This window comes from Ursus maritimus, unplaced genomic scaffold (genome assembly GCF_017311325.1).
Source record: "Ursus maritimus isolate PB19 unplaced genomic scaffold, ASM1731132v1 scaffold_30, whole genome shotgun sequence".
Taxonomy (NCBI): domain Eukaryota; kingdom Metazoa; phylum Chordata; class Mammalia; order Carnivora; family Ursidae; genus Ursus; species Ursus maritimus.
This window is the reverse complement of record NW_024425564.1, coordinates 21,137,580-21,159,955: the sequence shown is the minus strand read 5'-3', so window position 1 is coordinate 21,159,955 and position 22,376 is coordinate 21,137,580. Positions and strand designations below refer to the sequence as shown.

The window sequence follows — 22,376 nt, the reverse complement described above, 5'->3', positions numbered from 1 at the left end:
CTATTTCTTATTTGTTTTAAATTGAATCAGCTGGTATTTTTTCCCCTTTTAGCTAATTCCTTTATAATGTTTTGCTGAAATAACTTTTTGAAATATTATAGGGTGCTGTTAAGAAAATAAATCTAAATCTAAATCCAAATACGTGCCTTTCTGCTGATTCTGAAAATAGTGCCATTCTGAGTCAAATCTGACTATATATTGGAGTCATGTAAGGAGCTTTAAAAATACCATGCTTAGGTCTTGTTCCCAGAGATTTTGATTCCGTTGTTTTGAGGTGGGGGTGTCAGGATCGGAAGTTTTTAAAAGTTTCTAAGGTTCAGAAACACTGATATAAATACATTTGAAAATGAATTCAAAGGAGTTACTGAAAAAATCACCCAAATTTTGAAGAAAACTGTAGATAACTATTGAACAAATTAGTAACTTGAATACTGTACCACGAAGTCAAAATGGAATAAAAATAAAAGTAGAGTTGTAAAAGAAAATCAGTTTTGATATCGGTTTACTAGCTAATGTGAAAGATATCTATAATTTTTACTAATTGTTACCTAAAATTCAGTTGTCTGTAAATTATAGCAAGGAAAGTCAGCATCAATTTTATTTCATAAAATGTCATCTGGATAGTACCAGTATTGGTTTAAAGATACATGCACTTTATAATTGAGATAAATCAAGAAGTGATGTTTAAAATTTATAAGGTCAAGAAACAGTTATTTGATAAATAACATTAGAAAGCTTGATTTCACTAAAATCTACCCGATTTAGACCCATTACTAAAATTTTCCTTTTTTTTTCTGACTCCCTTTAAAAAAATGGTGAAAAGAAAAAATTGGTGAAAAGTAAAATTATGATTTATTTGTAGAGCCCATGGCCATTATTCATTACAGATGGTTGTAATTCTCTAATTTTATTATTTAATAACAAATCTTTCTCTGTATATTTCATGGGTGGGGGGCAGGGTGAGTCTTATTAATGAGAATAGTGCCATTAGTCAAGATACAATTTTCTGATCATAAGGCAGAATAAGTAGGAATGTATTTGCTTCTCTTTCATGAGGATAAAAATGAAATTTTCTTATCTTGAAACCTGATTTTCCTCTTATGTGAAATTCTAAAATATTAGGATTTTTCCAATGAGAGTTTTCTCAAATGCAATTTTGAACAAGTCAATGTAATTTTTGAGTACTCTTTTTGGAGTTACTCAGGAAAAAAATAATAACTTGGAACAGGGAAGAGACAAGATGAGCAAACCAGATAGATCCGAAAAGTGGTTTCTGTAATGCAGCCTTAGAAGAGATGAAAGGAAGTAAGTCAGATAAATTATGATCATTTCCCTCCCATTCTGTTAGTGGAAGGAAAGTGCCAGGGCATGTGGCTTAACCGTGACCTCACATGCTCTACCACTTTGTGATTAGGGATAGAATTCAGGCTCACACCCTGAGCTCTCCGGAGACAGGGGAACAGGTCTGATTCAGCCCCCACAGGGTGTGTGAAATAATTCAAGGGGAGCAACTAGGCAAGCAGGATAGTCTTTAACTTTTTCCCAAACTCCCTCACTTTTCTAAATATTTCATTTCCTATGTCATTGATTATTCCCACCAAGCACTCTATTATTAAAATTGTAAACATAGAGAATAGTTGAAAAAAAAATGGCACAGTGAACACCCATATGTTCGCCACTAGATTCCACAATCTTGTCGTTCATATTTGAACTAAAAATATTGTTTCTTGGGGATAGTGAATACTGAATGAACATTTGCTAACTTGATCCCAGTGTGAGTATCAGACAGTGTTACTTGTGAGAAGAAATTAAAGAAAATTATAAGGCAAGACAAAGAAAAAACTAAGAACTATATAGAGCAATGGTAATATCTGAAGCAATTATGTAAATCTGCTAATACAAAAAAATGCATGTTTTGTAAGGCGGCCAAACAAAAGCAGATATAAGGTTTGGAAAATTAAATTTATCATTGACCTTTTAGAGTTTGCAAATTGTATCATTGTTCTAGGGTGAAATTAGCTGTGTGTGTAATGTTTTCAACAGTTTAGATAAGAGATGTCTCTCTTAATAGGTTATTAAACTTCCTTTGCGTTTGGATGATCGACAAACCTATGAAAGACAAACTCCGCTTCCCCCTGAATTTCCAGTTTCTTTAATGGCTGAAGTACAGAAAGCAGAATCCGGCGTAGAGAATACGCCTGGCTTTTCAGAGAAACAAACAGAGGAAAACATTTGTGCATCGCTGGGTGATAAAGCTAAACCCTCCCCACGCTCTTCTCAGGGTTAGTAGACTGTTTTCAACTTCTTTTACTGATACTTCCAGTTGTGTTATATTACAGAAAACTGAGAAAGACGTTTAAATTATTAATGTATTTCTTTCGATGCCATGCTGCTTAAAGAGAATGTAATCATTGACAAGAATATCTGTTTCCATTTGGCATAATTATTAAGTAATTACAATCAAATACAAAATTACTTCATTGAGACACAAGTCTTCCTCCATGGAGTTATGGCTCTAAAAATATTTTTTATTTTTTGGGGGGGACAAGTTGACTTTTTTTGGTTCTTAGTTCTTGAACCAAGCCTTCTTGCTCACTCACAAGAGTGATAATCAACACATGGCCAGGAAAGAGAAAATAGTCTCAGAAAGAAGTTCCCAAATAATATAGTTTCTTTTATAAACCTCAGTCTTCAAAAACTATCTTAATCAAGCACTAAATAAGCAAATAACATTCTTTGTACTATTTAATGTAGAGAAGTTTCAGCCTGCAGAAGTGATCTATTAGAGGTGACTATTATTTTTTGCAAGATAATTATTTCCTTTACCAAATGATTCACAAGATTTTTTAGCAGGTTGGATCCTCTAGCAGTAATAATAACATTAGAAGCAGGAGTAGGGGATGGGTTGGTAGTAGTTTTAGTAATTACATTATTCCTTGTAGTAAGTATAGCAGCACTTACAGTATTACCAGCATAATACTAATGTTAGAAAGATTACCACTAATAATAATTACACATGATGTATTTTCATGTGCCAGGCACTGTAGTAGGGACTCTGTTTTTTTAGTTTGGAAATTATAGAATATTTTAAACATACTGTATGGAAAATAACAACATAAACCAGTAATTAGTACCCAGCTGTGTCCATTCTTGCTATTTTGCCATCTTTGCTCCACATCTTTTCTTTTAAAAAGTAACATTTTACATGTGATTAAAGCCTTCTGTGAACTGCTGGCTGATTCTGTTCCCAACCCTCTGAGACTTGTTATTGATCTTTCCCATGTATGCTCTAATACATTTCCTACATATGTACGTAATTATAAACAATGTATAATATCTTTTCTATGTTTTTATAGTTTGTGTTAAGTAACCATGCTTTAAGATCTATTTCTGCAACTTTATTTTCTCTCAGTATTATCCTTGACATTTGCATAACTCCTACACACACACTTTTGTGTATTTTTGGTTTATTGATTTTACTGCCGTCTAATTGCGTACATGGCAACATGCATGATTGTAACAAAATTTATTTTTATTTTATTTGTTGTTTCAAGTTTTACTCAGTCGCAAACAAGATTACAGTGATTATTCTTGGACATGTCCTTCTTGTGCACATAGGTGTGAATTTCACTAGAGTAAAAGATATTTCCTATCCTGGAATCACAGGGCACACACTTTTAAAATTCATAGCATAGTGACACATTGCCATTGAAGTAGTACCTATTTGCCCTTCTGACAGCTGAGCAGGAGTTTGTTTGGCTCACATCCTATCAATCTTTGTTATAATCAGTTTTGCCAATTCAATTGCAGTGTAATATCTCTTTGTTTTAATTAGAATATCCCTGAATATGACTAAGTTCGAGATTTTTTTTTTCATACGTTTCTGTTGACCATTTGGGTTATACTTTCTGTGAATTTCCTATAATTATATTTTGTTCACTTTTCCTTTGGGTCATTTTTAAAACTTTACCTTATTGAACTGTAAAGCTCTGGACCCTTTTTTTTTTTTTTTTTTTGGTGGGATGAATCATGGGAAACATTTGATTTCTAATTCAATTTTTGATTGCTATTGATTATTCAATCATTCTACTTAATTCAATTGGAAAACTAATTGAATTAGTCATAGTATTATATATTATATACATATGCATATAATGCAATATAATGTTATTATATATACATACAAATATATAATGTAATATATATTATGTATTATACACATAATACATGAATATATACATTTGTATACATAGTATATTATCTTTAAAGTTGATCTCCTTTTGTTACAGTTTTATTGAATACAGAATACACTCAGATTATTCAAAATAAAATCTTCCTCCCACCACCACCTAGTTCTTCTCCCTGGAGGAAACTGTTTTTTGTGTAGTATTCAATAGATATTTTATGTTTCTAAAGGAATATACATAAAAATACTATTATAATTTTGAAATACCACAAATTTATAATTATGTTCCTCTTTTCATTATTAATATATTGGTTAATATATGCCTTCCTTGCTTTTCCTTATCAGTCTTGCTTGAATTTTATCTTTTTATTCATTTTTTAAAAATATATACCTCCATTAAGACTTTCTTTTCATTGATCTTTTGTTTTCTACGTATTTATACCTGGCTTTATTATTTCTTTGCTCCTATTTCCTTCCGGTTTTGGGGAAGTTACCTTTTAATCTCCTTGATTGGAAAGCTTAAGTCCTTATCTTCAGTTTTTATTTACCTGGTAGATATGTGTGAAATCATCACTGTTGACTAGATCTGTCCGTTTATCTCTGTAGTTCTGTCAAATACTGTTTTATATATTTTAAATGTGTTAAGTCCCTTCAATTTTATGGTTATTAATTTTTGTGTTATTATTTCTTTATACAGATGTAGTCTTCCTGTATGTCTATTAATGCTTTAATTTGTATTCTATTTCTTCTGATATTAATGCTACCACCTGATTTTTTTCATTAAGTGTTTTTATGGCATATATTATTTTTCTAATATTTATTTTAAAAATTTAAAACTCATCCGTGGTGTTCTTTTGAGTATGGATTAACAGCATAAATATAGATTTTATTTTTGTATTCAAGACAAGTAGTTAATATGTGTCTTTGAACTGGTGAGTTCAATTTTTTATAAATACTGTTATTACGGTTATACTTGGACCTGCTGATAACATTCTTTGCAATTTATTTTTGCCATCTTATTTCTTTGCTTTATAAAAACACTTTCCTGAATTTTTCTTTAACCAAAAATAATTTTCTTTATTTTGTTTATCCTCTGCTGTTTATAACCTACAGATTTTATTGTTAATTGTTTCAGATGTTATCCTGAATTTTCTCACCTACAAATTTAACTGAAAATTGTTTTAAAAAATCTAATTTCATCTGGTTTTTCTCTTCTCTTCCTGAGCATGACAAGGACTTTTAGTATGTTTTACCTACTCATCACACACCTCCGTGTACACTTACGTTATTGTTGGCTATGCTTCCAGGTCACTCTTTTATTAAATAGAAAACTTGTTTTTTTGTTTTTGTTTTTGTTTTTATTTAGTCTCAATAGAAAATTAATTTACTGACATATTTGGTCAATATCTGTGCTTCATAGTATGTAGCTTGCCTACACTTTTTTTGTAGCTTGCCTCCACTTTCATTTTTCTTCTTGTTGAAAAAAATTTTTAGTAATTCATTTAGAGTTTGGGTCTATAAAGTGGTAAACTCTCTTAGCCCTCGTATGTCTGAAAAAGTCTGTATTCTTTTCCCACTTCACTCACTTTTCCTCATTGCCGTCGTTTATCCATGTATAGATTCTAGGACAGTAATAACTCCCTTGCTATTTCCTTGGGTGTCTTTTTGTGTCTATTGTGGCTGATGAGAGGTTGGTATTAAGTGGGTAGCCACTGAAGGATGTTAAGAAGGGGAATGATTTGGGGTGCCTGCATGGTTGGTTAAGTAGCTGACTCTTGATTTCGGGTCAGGTCATGATCTCACGGTCCTGGGTTCAAGCCCTGAGTCAGGTTCCGCACTCTGGGGAGTCTGCTTGAGATTCTCTCTTCCCCTCTCTCACTGCCCCTGCCCCTGCTCATATACTCTCTTCTCTCCCTAAAATAAAAAAAATAAATCTTAAAAAAAGAGAAAGGGAGTGATGTATTTCAATTTCTATTTTAGGTGGTTCCCTCTGGTAATTTTTAAGAGGATTTATTTGAGGAGGGCATGTCTAAAACCAGATCAGTTTGGAAAAATTTAGAGTAGTGCCTGCCACAGAAGAGGGCCTGAATTAGGGCAGTGACAGTAAAGTTGGAGAAGAGAGTTTAAATTTATAAAGTATTAAAGAGGTGTAAGAGAATGACTATAGGACTGAGAATTTAAATGTCCCTGTTGGTTGATTAGATATTGATGGTGAGGGATAATTAAGGATGATTCCTAATTTTTTAGCATGGATAGACATGGGTATTAACCAGCAGATAATATGAAATAAAGGGAGAGGGACAAGATTAGAGGGGAAAACAAACAAACAAACAAACAAACATGACCTCAGTTTGGACCTACTGAGTTTGAGATCCTTTTGTTGTATCCAAGTTGAAATGTGTAGGAGACCATTGGGAAAGTGCTCACGAAACTCAGGAGAGAGATGGAAAGTAGGGACGAAGAACCTGTCCATTACAGGGACATAACACATAGACTACCAGAAATTGCTTGAGTTTGACCATGGAGAGTATGTAGAGTGAGGGAAGTGTTGGGTTGAGAGCATAGGCCAGGGAAACAGCAGTGTTTCTGGGGAAGGGATGTGGGATCCCTGCCATAATGGCCAGACCTAAAACCTGCAGTATTTGATTTCTTAATGGCATCTGCCTTCTTGTCTTGTTCTGCCTATCAGCTGGGCAACACAGAGCTTCATATTCAACTTCTGGTGGTAAATGTTTCTTGTGCCTGGAGTTGCCCAAATGCCTTGGAGATTATGCCTTGCTGAGCTGAGTAAAACTCCACTGATTGCCATGCTCCATTTTTAGAAGCCCTGCTTCCTTCCCTAAGAGGTGGGCCGACTATAGGCCCTGAGGTTCCTTAGCCATACCCGACCTGTTTCCCTGTGAGTAAACTATTATCATCAGCTAATGATAACTAAGATACCACCACCTCCAGACAATGAAATGTCACTTTATAGTTATATATACCTGGGAAGGTTATATTGGAATTTTATATACAGAATTCATATATATCAAATTATGTCATCTGGCTTTAAACAAATATTTGGGAAAATAAATTAGATATGAGATACAGTAGTCCTCCTTTATCTGTGGGGGAATACATTCCAAGACCTCCACCGGATTCCTAAAACCCCAGATAGTATTGAACCCTATTATGCTATGTTTTTTCCTATACAAACACAGCAATGATGAGGTTTTAGTTATCAGTTAGGCACAGTAAAAGATTAACAGCAACAACTACTAATAAACTAGGACAATTATAACAAAGTACTGCAATTAAAGTTATGTGAATGTGTTCTCTCTTTTTCTCTCTGAAAATATCTTATGGTACTGTACTCACTCTTCTTCTTGAAAAGATGTGAGATCATACAATGTTTATGTAATGAGATGACATGAGATGAATGACATCAGCATGGTGACGTAGCCTTAGGCTACTACTGATCTGATGATATGTCAGAAAGGGGATCATCTGCTTTCCAGAATGCAGTTGACCATGGGTAACTAAAACCATGAAAAGCAAAACCATAGATGGGGAGAGTACTGTACAGATTGAAGCTAGATAATCAGTGCCAACACCATAAAGCAACTTGATTAAAGTGTATTGTTTCTTACACTTGAGAATGTGGATTTGCCTTACTTGTAGCCAGAGGAGATAGGTGACCGACATCATGGTCTGGTTTTGCTGGGTAATGAATAGAGCTGGTTGTCCTTAAAATGCACAATGTTAAGCTGAATTTAAGTATTCTGTGTTGGAATTTAATAAGTTTAAGGCTTTAATTTTGTATTTCAAATGCACATATCATAAGTGGATTACAATGGCTGTGCTGTTGTCGATATGCTTGGTGTGGTAAGGGAAGGATGGGGAGGTGGAGGACACAGAATGAGCCGAAGGCACTGGCAGTGTGAGAAAGAGTAGAGAGTGCCATAAAAAGCCAGCCAATGTCAGACTTAGCCTCATTCCAAGTTGATTTGTGGGGAGTTCCACTGAGGACATCTGCGGGTGCTGTGGTTGAGACTCACTGTATGTCTACAGGAGAATGACTTCTGCCCCATGTCTTTTCTTTATGTTGAATCAGACTAGTCAGGCCTTCCAACAGGAGGGGCTCGGATGCCTTTATTCTGTGAAAACAAATTACTTCAACATTAGAATATTATCTGCTTAATTTGGGAATTGGAGATTCAGAAGGGGAAAAAAAAAGTCCAAATCTTTCTCTCAAGAATTAATAAATCAATTCACAAACAAAGTTGATTTTTTGTTTAAATATCAAGTTCAAATATCCAGTCAACTCAAGCCACTATGTGGGGCATCAAAAAATGCACAACTGTAATGTGGACTTTCTTTCTTTCTTTCTTTCTTTCTTTCTTTCTTTCTTTCTTTCTTTCTTCCTTTTTTTTTCCTCCTGATGTTTTAGGATTAAGCATGGAACTCAAAATCTTATTTTAGAATTTTTAACTTTTGAGAAAGTAGCTTCTGACTTAACAGTAATAATATTTCAGTGATACTGACATTTTAACCTAGTTTTAGGATACTGAGCTGAAGACTAGAAGCAATTACTCTTAGACCATTTTTCACCGGATCATTTTTGCTTTCTAGTTTTTCCTCAGGGTACTGTGGCTCTATTTTCCACACCTACTGCACCGTGCTCTGAACTTGGCTTTTCAAATGCTGCCCTCCGTTCCCCTAAAAGGAGAACAGGTGACACTCCATGAAACGTGAATACTGACACAATCGGTATGAGAGCACTATGTACTGGGAGAGGAAGAATCTTTTCTGCTTTAAGAAAAGGCTTGGAAAAGGCTAATTTGCATTAGCTCTGCTCTGAGCTCAGAAGATTCCAGCTTCACATTCAAAACCTGCACAGGGACGTTTTGCTCCTATTCAGAATAGATTTATACAAAAACAAAACATACAATCTCTCCAAATACATGTCTCTGCTACATTGCTTATATTTATTTATTTTTCTTAGAGGCTTCCTAAACGTATTATTAGCAGTTAATATCCCCCATGGGTTTGTTTTCTAATATATCAGGGCTGTGCTACAGTACGCTGTTCCTGCCACTGATATGTTGCTAAGAGATTTAATAATGGGTAAACAAACACAACATGTGGTAATTCATTTCAAATTAAAAGTTTATTAAACTCTGGCTTGATGGCTTTCTGGCTATTTACAATTAAAGGAGCAAACCTTAGGGAAGGGGTGACCACGTGATGTGTTCATGGCTGCGACGTTTCTCTCTGAAAAATATGTTTATGATCTTCCGCAAGCTGTCTCACATTGATAGGCTCCATACGTAATCTGCTGAATCTACTCTAGCCCCCAAATCATGAAAAAGTGACTACTGTTATCCCTTCAAGCACACATGTGCAAGCACGTGCACACACGCATACGTGTGCACACACACTCTCTCTCTCACACACACACACACACACACACACTCTTGAGAGGATTCTGAATATAATCCCCAGGTTGATATTTTAAGTGATGATCAGCCTTGCAAATAGGTGGAGCCTGAGGCCAGAAATATTTCTGAAAGGCTGGAGGAAGAGAGCCATGATGTAACTGTGGGATTATTATCATCTTTTAGGCTGTTTTACTTTTTAGGGGGCAATCCAGGAAAATATTTGTTATGCTTGATAATTTTGTTTTGTATGTGCCTACATTGCATAAACAATGGTCTCTGGCAGCATCTATATATGTTTGGTGATGCAGAATTCAATTCAGGAGAGTTTTATTGTGTAACCACTGTCAACAAAGCAGACTGCTAAATGCTCTGGGAATACAAACCAAAATAACATGCAATCCCTGACCTGCGGGGGCTTACTTGAGCCCAAGCTCACTCTTCCGCTGAGAAACACACACACACACACACACACACACACACACACACACGTTGAATAAATGATAAGCAGGTCTACCACCACTCTATTTACATACAAGACCAGTAAGCTTTCTGGGACAAACTTCAGGCTTAGAAAAGTGAAGCAGATGCAATTAGATAGTTAGATAAGAAAGAACAGTAAGAAAGATAGCCAATCAGACTTGTTCTCTACCTCGGTTATCTCACAGTGGAATTCCCAGGGAGAGGGGCACTGTTTGGAAACACTCACCAACCTGCTGAAAGAGAAACTTCTCAATGAAATTATGTAAGACATGGACATATACAATATAGTATAGTACATACTGTCCTGTGATACATCAAGTTATGTTATATACATATACTATGTTCTCTATACTACAATTCCAAAATCCAAGTTGTTACAGAGCCCAGTGTGGGACAAGCTAAGGAGGCAGATTGCGAGCTCGTTCTATATGCTATGATAAATTCTCAGAAACAAATGAGTGGGCTTTTGGGGGCAGGAGAATTCCATGAACTCTTTTTAATGCAATCCATTTTAAATCCTGTATTGGTATGATCAAGAAAATATGTGTTAATTTCACAATTTTGACCTGAGTTAGAAGGGTAGTTTGCAGTTCAAAAGGCAAGCACTGATGGAAATGCTTTTGGATAACAGAAAAGCCATAAAAAAAGTCAAGAAGTCAGAACGGTACAAGGTGTATTTGAAGAACTATAAGGAATCGTTGGATTCCAGCCTACATATGGGGGTACATTTGGGCAAGGAGTAATCAAAGGCAAGAAATCCAGTAAGAAGGCCATTACATCAGCCAGAAGAAGAGATGGTAAGGGCCGGAGGTAGGATAGTGGCAGTGGAATGCAATCAAAAGGGTTCATTTTAGAGAAATGTTAAAGTTGAGTCAATAGGATTTGGTAGACAAATAGCTGTGCCGTAAAGAAAAACTAGAAAATTACAGTCAACAGTATTTCTATCTCAGGTATCTCAGAAAATAGTGTTGCCCTTATCAGAGCTGAGGTACCCAAAGGAGCAGGTTTCAGACAAAAGTTGGCCAGTTGGTTTTAATCAAATTGAGTTTTTAAAGTGTTGGGGAAATTAAGAAGACTGTGACTAGCTCGGAGTTGAAAAAAAATGGATTTAAACTCAGGAGGGACATATGGGTGTCATCCTACTAGGCAAACCACAGAACAAAGAGTGGAAAAACTTTAGGAAAACCTTAATTTAAGGGACAGATGAGAGAAGAGGGTGAAGTAAATTGCAAAGGAGCAAACTGAAGAAGTAGAAGGACCAGGAGGTGGGGCGTCATGGGAGCTATGGAATTTTAAGAATCTTAAGAAGGGAGAGGGTGGTCACATCAGTAAAATACTCTGTTGCAGCACTACTCAAACTAAATGCATACAGATCACCCAAGGATCTAGTTAAAATGCAAATTCTAATCCAGTAGGTCTGAGGTGGGTGTTAGACTCTTCAGCTCCCATATGATGCATAACGCTGTTGTCCCGTCCACAAATCTCACTTCGTCTTAGCAAAGCTCTGGAAAGATTGACTCAGGCAAAGATGAAAAGACAGTTTGCTTTGAAAATAAAGTGCATTTTGATGCCTTTTGAGGGAATACATAAGAAATGAGGGCACGAACCAAACTGCAATGACGAGAGGAGGGAACAAGAAAGAAGAAACTAAGGCAGTGCGTATAGAAGATGCACTTGAAAATGAGAAGGAGAGAGTTTCACCACAGCTTAATGAAGTCAGGGGTTGAGGGAAGATTTTTTTTTTTTTTTTTTTTTTTTTTTTTTGTGGTTGAACACTCAGTCCTCTCTTGATAAAAAATGGGAAAAAAACCTGGAGGAGGAAAAATTGAGAATGCAGGAGAGAGAGGATAATTGTTGGGTTCAGCTCCCATCATAAGCAAGATAGATGGGAGAGGTGAGTATGGGGAAGGAGGAAGGATAATTTTTCCTCTGAGGTAAAAGAGAAGAGAAAAAGGCAGAGTAGTTTTTTAAAAAAAAAAACTCTGATATTTTCTACGTAAGAACAATTTTAAAAAATAAGCAAAATTGCAACCTTTAAAGAAAAAAAATTCTTCGTGAAATTTAGGGAATGTAATAAATTGCTGAGGAACAATGATGTTATTTGGAATTCTAATTTCAAGTGTCTTAATCTTGTTAAATACTTTCCCTTCTGGCCCCTCTCAAGATAAGCTACTGTTTTCAAAGTTGCTGTAGGTTTTGGCCTGAGGACAAATAAGGATGAAAAGGGCTCTGATACCTTCTGGAAAGGCTGAGCCAGCCAAGCGTAGAAAGCACCTACTTCGAGAGAACTTGAGTTAATTGTAGAACTCATTTTTTATTTAACATTATTTAAGAAATACTGGGACCACATTTTACTGCTTCCAGATGGGTCAGTGATATAGGGGTCAGACATATGCTCTCTGGGACCCCCATTAGAATGGCACCATGTATCCAGGAAGCCCAATTCAATGAACCTTTGAAATAATAGATTTCCACTCTGATACTTAATTATTTTTGCTTCAGCCTGTGATCCTTTAAGCGTACTCCATGTTCCTTTGCCAGTGGGCCACTCATCCATCTTGGGAACTATACGTCTTCAGGAGTATAGATAATTGGATGAGTCCGTGGTCTCTTTCTTTCTAGAACTTCCTCATCAATGAATATAACATAAGTACTATCATATATAGGAGGAAACAAGGAGCCACTATTTATTCTTGTATCATGTGCCACATATATTAAAATCAATTAATATTACATGAGCCTTTTCAGTATAAAACTAGACCACTAGAACCTGACTTAAAAAAAAAAAAAGTTAAGTCTCACCTGAAATTAACCAAAATGTTGATAAATCCTGAAAGAAGTCTATTCATACTTAAACATTAATTTGCCTGTATCTGTGGTTCAACAAACCTAACAAAAACAAGGCTTCTTAAATCTGCCTGTACATTGACTCTTCCACGGAGCTTTAAACAAATATTCTTGTCTGGGCTCTGCCCCAGAACAAATGGATCAAATTCTCAGGGGGCAGGACCTGGACAACGTTATTCTTAAAAAAAAACCTCTTTCTGGTGATTCTAATGTACAGCCAGAGTTGAGAAACACTGACGTGCAGCTGTTGATTGCTCTGGTTTTCTTCAGTTCCTACAAATGGACAAGGTGATTTCCATCTTAGCCTATACTTCAGGCTATTTCCTCCAACTGGAAGAGTCTTTTTCTGCCACTAGTTTTTCTTCCTCGATAATCTAGCTTAAAACTTCCTTCCCAAAGAAGGAAGGCTGTATGCAGTGCCTCCACTGAATTCCCTCAGAGTTCTTTCCCCTCACGGCAATTATGATGGCGTCTTGAGGGTAGGCACTGAGTCTGCGTGTTCTACCACTGTCCCTGGCAGACAGTAATCTCTCAATGAAAATTTGTTAAATAAATGAGTGAATCAATGTACTCCTTAGACAATTGTGGATTAGCAAAGCCAAGAAATACAAAGGAATGGTTTTCCCTTGGCTGTCACGTTGTGGTACCAGGAAAGTAATATGGACTCGGAGTCTGAAAACTGGAGTGAATCACAAGTTTACTACTCAGTATTTGTGAAAACTTTGCGAGATAATTTCCTTATGTATATGAAATAAGAATAGTAATGGCTGAATTTTCTTCTTTCAAGTTTGTGGGGAGAATCAAATACCACAGCAAATGGTCCAGTAATTCATTAATCTTTTAACTTGAAACTGCTCTCTGCTGCAAAGCAGAAATTCTAGAGTCCTCTCTAGCTTTGGTTGCTAAAGATGAGAATGAGGGTGGGAGGTGGCCTAACTATGGTGTGCGTTGCAGCCTTGTTTCGGATGAGACAGGCTGAGAAGGGACTTTGAAACAGACACACTTAGATATAGGGCCTCCCTTCATCTCTAGAGATGAAACTTTGAGCTCCTTCTGAAAGCATCAGCTCTGTTTCACCTTCACATCCCTGTTGACTTGACTAAGTCTTAAAAGACGCATCATAAGGAGGTGTAGCTGGACTGCAAACTCATGAGGGCAGAAATCTTTCTCTTGCTTCTTTGTGTACCCATGGCCTACGGCAACATTCAGCACATCATAGATTCTCAGTGACTATTTGTTAAATGAGTAAGTGAATTGGGTTGAGTGCCATCTGGGCTTCCAACTCCTTGCTATGGAAAGAAGTCAAGCGAACAGTTTACTTATTTTATTTTATTTTATTTTATTTTATTTTATTTTATTTTATTTTATTATTTTATTTATTTATTTATTTATTTAAACAGGAACCTGTGGGTCCAAGCCATAGTTTTTTTTTTTTTTTAAAGATTTTATTTATTTATTTGACAGAGACAGAGACAGCCAGCAAGAGAGGGAACACAAGCAGGGGGAGTGGGAGAGGAAGAAGCAGGCTCCTAGCGGAGGAGCCTGATGTGGGGCTCGATCCCATAACGCCGGGATCACGCCCTGAGCCAAAGGCAGATGCTTAACCGCTGTGCCACCCAGGCGCCCCTACTTATTTTATTTTTTAAACTAACATACAGGAAAACAGACTTTTTTAGAATGCCGATGTAATTTAGATTTGTGTGATTAGCACCACGATCAGGATAAAGAACCATTCTATTACCTAAACTCCTTCCTTTTCCTTTCTGCTGTCTGCTGCAGGCCCATCCTTACCCCCTCACTCCACCCCCACCCCTAATCCGTGCTATGCACTGATCTCTTTACCATCCCTAAAGTTTTGTATTTTCGAAATTTTCATAGGGTACGTCATCTTTTTTTTTTTGTTTTTAATCTCCCACATTTTCTTTCTTTCTTTCTTTTTTAAAAATTCAATTAGCCAACTGATAGTACATCATTCATTTCAGGTGTAGTGTTCAATAAATTATCAGTTGTGTATAACACCCAGTGCTCATCGCATCATGTGTCCTCCTTAATGCCCATCACCCAGTGACCTGATCCCTCCATCCACCTCTGCTCTAGCAATAGGAAATGTAATCTTTTGTAGACACTGCTTTTTTTTAGTCAGCATAGTGTCTTTGGGACTCATCTGAATTGTATGCACCCACAGTTCATTCCTACTCATGGCTGGATGACTGCCACTAAATGGATGTACCAAAACTTATCTTTTCACCCATTAAAAGGACATAGCAGCTGTTTCCATTTTTTTTGGCAATTATGAATAGAGTTGCTATAAATATTCATATACAAGTTTTCATGTGAACATAGTACTGATTTCTCCAAGAGATACACCTAAGAGTAGAATTATTATTATTATTATTATTATTATTATTATTATTATTATTTGACAGAGAGAGGACAGGGGTGGGGAGAGGGAGAGGGAGAGGGAGAAAGAATCTCAAGCAGGCTCCAAGCTCAGAGTGGAGCCCGACTCAGGGCTTGATCTCATGACCCTGAGAATGACCCTGAGATCATAACCTGAGCATAGATCAAGAGTTGGAGCTTAACAGACTGAGCCACCCAGGCACCCAGATGGTATATGTATTTTTAACTTTTTAAGATGCTGCCTCTTTTACAGAATGGCTGTATAATTTTGCATTTCCACAAGAAACATATGAGAGTTTCAGTAGCTCTGCACCCTCACCTGAGCTTAGTATTGTTTTTTTTAAGTCATTCCAATTTGTATTCAAAATTAAATTTGAAGTTATAATTTCAATTTGTATTTTATTAGTGACTAATTTTATTAAGCTGCTTCATATGCGCTTATCGGCCATCCATATTAATCTTTGAGAAAGTATCTGTTCAAGTCTTTTGCCTATTTTGAATTGGGTTGTTTGCATTTTTTTGTTGTTGTTGTTGTTGAATTTTGAGAGTTCTTTCTACATTCTGGATACAGATCCTTTGTGGGAAAGGTGGTTTGCAAAGGAAAGGTGGTTTGTCTGTAGTTTGTCAACACCATTTGTTGAAAAGACTGTTCTTTCACCACTGAGTTGCCTTTATCCCTTTGTCAAAAATCAATTGGCCATGCGTGTGTGGTTCTATTTTCATGATATAATCGGTGGCCTGGTGAGAGGGCTCTGCCCAATGTGCATGGTTATGTCCAATCTAAGCCATGAGTAGAGGCAAGATGGAGGGCAAATTAATTAACAGCAGTGGGAATAGAAGCACAGATGGAGAGTAGCTGAAGGTCCGTAATACTGGAACTTAGAACAGGGAGCCATGGACAAGCTGGTCACTAGAGCTTAGTTAGTGTGTTCATTATATATTAAGAGACCTACTGTGTGGGTGTCAGAGCTCAAGTATGTGTGGCCAGTTTTATACAAATCTCCACATCATGTTTCCTGAAGTCTTTAGGCCACCATTTCCTCCTGTGTAAGATAAGAAAAGCAAGTTTTCAGACACTGTTAATTATCCCAGACCACAGTCGTATATATTTTTATTTTTATTATTATTTTTTTAAAGATTTTATTTATTCATTCGACAGAGAGAGAGATAGCCAGCGAGAGAGGGAACACAAGTAGGGGGAGTGGGAGAGGAAGAAGCAGGCTCCCAGTGGAGGAGCCTGACGTGGGGCTCGATCCCAGAACTCCAGGATCACGCCCTGAGCCGAAGACAGACGCTTAACAACTGAGCCACCCAGGCGCCCCAATATATTTTTAGTTAATAATCTGAAAGTTAGTAGTTACCTTGCTTCTATGAAAGAATTATGAGTCTGATATTTGAAAATAGTTTATATGACTTTGCTTTTGACAGTTTGAGTTGAGTTTGTGGAGAGGTTGTCCCAAAGAATTTCCTGTTAGGTGTACCTCTGTTCGCTCAGCTAGCTTTTACGGAATGAGTACTTCTGCAAAGGATGTCCTAGATTTTAAGAACTTGGAATAGCCACTTCAGAACCACCATTTGGTGAAATGCTGAGGCAGCTTTTAGATATGATATTTATTCTTTTGGGTTTCTGGAGTTTGAAATAACATAAGCAAATACAAGGTGGTTATCTGAATGCAAAATTGAACCTCAGGGACCCGCAGTATGTTTCAAAGTGACTAATCTGCATAAAAAGCTAATTACCTGCAATTTTAAGATGCCTTTGCTTAATATATCAGAGAAATGGATTAAAATGTTTTAAATCAAAAATGCTTTGAAGTATTTTAAAATAATATAATTTTTTTTTAAATGTCAGATGGTCAAGATAAATCAATCCTTCCTTCCCTTTTTCCTTCTTTCCCTCCTTCCTTCCTTCCTTCCTTCCTTCCTTCCTTCCTTCCTTCCTTCCTATCAGTGAAGGAACTTTTTGTAACTTTATTCACAAACTAAATAAGATTTCCAATACCTGCAATATTAAATTCTCCAAATTGAGGCTCAGCTTGGAAATTTCCACATATATGTTGTTAATTGGAGGTGAGGTAAGGATTTCATATATACATATGAATATACTATAATATAATATATATGACATATAATATATATAATATAGTATGTAATAATATAACAACATACTATTTATATTATAAATAAATAAAAATAAGCATATAATATGTATTTGTATATAAAATATAAATATATATAATACATAATATAAATACAGTATATATTATAGATAAATTATATATTATTTATTTATATTATTTATTTATATTATAAACATACAATTTGATTTCAGCTCTGTCTTATTTTCTGAGCTTCCTCCTCATCCACTGTAGTTAATTACAACAAAGGTTTCTGGTCTGATCCACTTCAATCTCAAAGTCATTTCAGCAAACTGCTGGAATTGAAAAAGCTTTAAACAGTCATGCAGGTCTTTAATTGTAAATTAGTTTTGACAGAACTACGACGCACAGTCCTGCCTGATTCCAAAGTGATGGTAGCCGACAAGCCCTCACCGCTCCAGGAGCAAAGGAACATGTGGAAGGAATTGCTCTTTTACATTTCACAGCTTGTCATTTCCTCTGCAGGGCAGCCCTGCCCCCTCCGAGAGATCCTGACACCCATAAGGGAAGTGTTTCCACTGATGGAAAGGAAGTAGAGAAGCAGTTTAACGCTAAGGAAGGAGGGAGGAGGGTGTGTCAAAAGGATCTGGGGGACAGAGAGACGAGGCGGGCTTAAAACGTTTCCAGCAGGTTAGAATCTTTGCTGTGTTGCCTCCTTTCATGAGAAAAAAAATGAGAAATTATTTGGAAGGGTTCAAAAAATTCTAGGGGGAGGGGGGTTGAAGCTCCCTTTTTAAAATTCTTTTTTTTTTTTTTTTTGTAAGGGAGCGGCAATAAAAATGAACGTGTCACGTGTGAATGATCAAAATAAAGGTTTGAGGGAAAAGTACAAATATGTGCCTGCTGCCCTCTTCCAATATGTTTCTAATTACAGAGTGTGTGTGGATTAGATTGACAACAGCAGATTACAGCTTGTGTTTTCAGGACATTTTACACCCTCACCGTTTTATTTGGTCTCATACAGTCATCACACTCCGTTTCCCCTTTGTACCTGTGCTATTTAACAGCACTGTGAGGAAACAGAAAGGGGCAACCGAGTTGCACTATCATTGGAACTGGCTTGTCATTGTCCCCACTCAGTTGACGTAGGCCATTTCAAAACCTTATCAATATTTTAGGAGTCATTAATAAAGTCATTTTTGAAAATACTTTTTATACTTCTTGAAATAATTAAAAACATTTTTCAGGATACATAACTTTTCTGGTCTTTAACGCAGAGGCAATAAATACTTACTCCTCCCTTCACACACACACACATCCTGTTTTGTGTGTGTGTGTGTGTGTGTGTGTGTGTGTGTGTTCCTTCACCGATTATGAGAAATAGGTTGACAAATGCAGGCATGCCCTGTACATTCAACAATCACTCAAACAAACATACTATCCACAAAAATAATCTGATTTTTCCTTGCGAATCTCTGTTATTTAATCTGTGGATACTCAGTGCCTCAGTATCCGACAGCTATCCTTACAAAGTGATATTGCAGAAGAGGATATGGATGACAAATAATATCATAGTTCTCGACTGAATATGAGATACCACGGTTGACCACGTTGAGAATATTTGAACCCTTCTAGAAAGCCTTGGGAGTGGTGGTTTAGGAAGAAAGGGTCACGGTAGACCTGAGATAAGACACACTCATCTTTGGCCCCACTGTTTGACCAGAGCATTTCCAGAAGCTAAAGGCACATCTGAACAAGGTGGAAATAAAGAACTGTGGGGATAAACGTACTGAATGGATGATGATGAAAGAAACCATGGCTGAGGAGAATTTGCTTCTTAGACAAGACAAAGCAGCAGCCTCCCTGACATGGCTTTACAACTGTTCTAGTTTATAGTACTGATTTTAACTACCATTTTTTCATGTTTGAAATATTATTTCATTGTGGTAATAAAGGAACATGAGATCTACCCTCTTAACGAACGTTTAAGTGTCCAATACAGTGTTATTAATCATTTGGCTGATGTTGTAGAGCAAATCTCTAGAATGTTCTCATCTCGTAAAATCGGGACTATGCCCATTGATTAACTGTCTCCCATTTCCCCATCCCTCCATGATTCTCCTCTCTGATTCCCTGAGTTTGACAACTTCAGATGCTTCCTGCGAGAGAATAGACATTGCTCCTTAGAAGACATACTATAGGCTCTTTGTGCAAGTCGTAGTTAGCAGGGAGCATTTCCTTTGATCCAGTACTGTCCTTTCCAACCTGGTGAAACTACAAGTGGAAATGAAAAATAAGTGGTATTGTGAGTCATCACATGAATAAATGGGTTCCTTAACTCTTTCTAAACATGATTCCCGCTTTGAACACTTTAATGGTCTGACTCATTTAGTTCACCTTCTTCCAGTGTCTAACTTCCTATGAACAGATGTGACTTTGTTCAAAGCAGAAATAATTAGAATCAAATAGGGATAGTAATTTTATTCTGAATGATCCACTCAGTCTAATTAGATGATCCACATAGAATAAGAAACAGGAAATATAAACTAGAAAATAGGCTTTTGAATCAAACAATATTTCTTTTTGCATGAAGCAGGAGAAAGCCAGTCTCTTGGAATAATACTCATTTCTTAGAGAAATCAGCCTGTTCTTGAATGTTGACACTTTGGCAATGAGTGATATAAGGACTTGCTGCTACGTAACACATGGTCTTTGGCTATTTTGATTGCTAGAGGCCAGCGAGTTCGAACCACCTTTCCTTACAAAACCACAGCTATTTTTTGGTTAAGATTATTTACTGTAACTTGTTAAATGAACAGTGGACCTTAACTACTTCACTAGGATTTTGAGCATTTAGGAGTTTGTGGGTTGTAAGTTTTAGTGAAAAAAATCCTGCTATGGTTTTGACATGTGTAGTGTAAACATACAGAAGGCATAATGCTAATTTTAAAGGCACTGATGACTCCTGTAGTGTAGTGAAGAGACACAGATTGTGAAAACATAATTTGGTGAAAAACAGTAATTCAAAACCCTAAACTGCAAATATTTCTCCTTTCATTCTACTCACCCTCTCTTTTCAAATAAATTCTCACTAATTTCCCTATAGTTAGGCTGGTGTCCTATTTTTATCGGCAAGCATGTCTCCTCCAGCATTAAGGTGATACCAATTACACATGCACACCCATCTACATGCATAAATGCACATAAAACTTCTAAGGTCACGTATTTAGCAGGTGGCATCAGTTTTTAAAGATTACCGTAGCATTTTCTTTTCGACCCACAATCAGTAGTATTTCCTTTTCCTTTCACTTAAACTTATAATATGACATCTTTTCCCCCCATTTATCAGACTCGTAGATATCAGGCATCATGTATGTGAATAATTACAATGAAATAAAGTTTTAACTGAGTGTAGTGAACTCATTGTTGGAGACACCGCCAGAAGTTCGTCATTCTGATGTTTTCCCCATAACACATGACATGCTGGATAAAACCAATAGTTGTTGAATACGTGGTTGGCAAACATTTTCTCTCAGTCTGCAGCTTGCCTTTTCAGCCTCTCAATGGGGTCTTTCATGGAGTAGACGCTTTGAATTTTAATGAAGTTCAATTTATCAATCTCCTTTTATGGTTCAGGCTTTTAGTGTCAAGTCTAAAAACTCCGTGTCTAGCCTAAGATCCTAAATATTTTTTCCTATTTTTTTTCCAAAAAGATAATCCATTTCAAGTTATTTTTAATATAAGGAATGAGGTTCAGGTCAATTTTTATTTTATTATATTATTATTATTATTAATTATTATTTTTTCCAAGAGAAGTTTAGTTTCTCCAACACCATTTGTTGAAAAGGATATCTTTCCTCTGTTGACTTGCTTTTGCACTTTTCTGTGGCTTTTGTGTTTTTTTTGTTTTTAAAGATTTTATTTATGTATTTGACAGAGAAAGAAGATACAGCCAGCAAGAGAGGGAACACAAGCAGGGGGAGTGGGAGAGGAGGAAGCAGGCTCCCAGCGGAGCAGGGAGCCGGATGAGGGGCTCGATCCCAGGACCCCAGGATCACTCACTCGGCCAAAGGCAGACGCTTAACAACTGAGCCACCCAGGCGCCCCTGCACCTTTCTGAAAAGTCAGCCATTGAGCAGATTTCTTGAACTTTTTTCCTTCCTACTCTGTTCTATTCTGTTGATTTATGTGTCTGTCCCAATACCACACAGTATTGATTACTCTAGCTATAGTAAGGCTGTATAATTCTTTTCACACACTGTTGGATTCAATTTGCTAATATTTTGTTGAGGATTTTTTTGGGAGGGGCAGAAGGAGAAGAAGAGAATCTTTTTTTTTTTTTTTTTTTTTAAAGATTTTATTTATTTATTCGACAGAGATAGAGACAGCCAGCGAGAGAGGGAACACAAGCAGGGGGAGTGGGAGAGGAGGAAGCAGTCTCATAGCGGAGGAGCCTGACGTGGGGCTCGATCCCAGAAAGCCGGGATCACGCCCTGAGCCGAAGGCAGACGCTTAACCGCTGTGCCACCCAGGCGCCCCAGAAGAAGAGAATCTTAAGCAGGCTCCATGCCCAGGGAGAAGCCCAAAGTGGGCTTCCATCTCACAACCCTGAGATCATGACCTCAGCTTAACCAAGAGTTGGACACTTAACTGACTGAGCCACCCAGGCTCCCCTTGTTGAGGATTTTTTAAGTTTCTGAGAGATACTGGTCTGTACTTTTGTTGCTGATGTACTTTGCCTGGTGTTGATGGTGTCAGGGTTATAAAGGCCTCATTAAATGATTAGAAAGTGTTCCCTCCTCTAGTTTCTAGAAGGGATTAAGTAAAATTTGTGTGAATTTTTCTGTATATTTTGGAAGGATTGTCTAGGGAAACCAGCTGAGCCTCGGGTTTCAAAATTGTGAATTCAATTTATTTAATGGCTACAGGACTATTCAGATGATC

General features: G+C 36.7%; 1 protein-coding gene across 1 annotated transcript in view; it reads left to right on the top strand.

Moving 5' to 3' along the window:
* LOC103665144 overlaps positions 1-22,376 on the top strand; it is a gene marked incomplete at its 5' end in the record, with an annotated part of 295,474 nt that overhangs the window by 103,032 nt on the left and 170,066 nt on the right. The window contains one exon of the mRNA XM_008693048.2: positions 2,072-2,282. Within this exon, the coding sequence (XP_008691270.2) occupies positions 2,072-2,282 (211 nt within the window). The remainder of the gene's footprint in view (positions 1-2,071; positions 2,283-22,376) is intronic.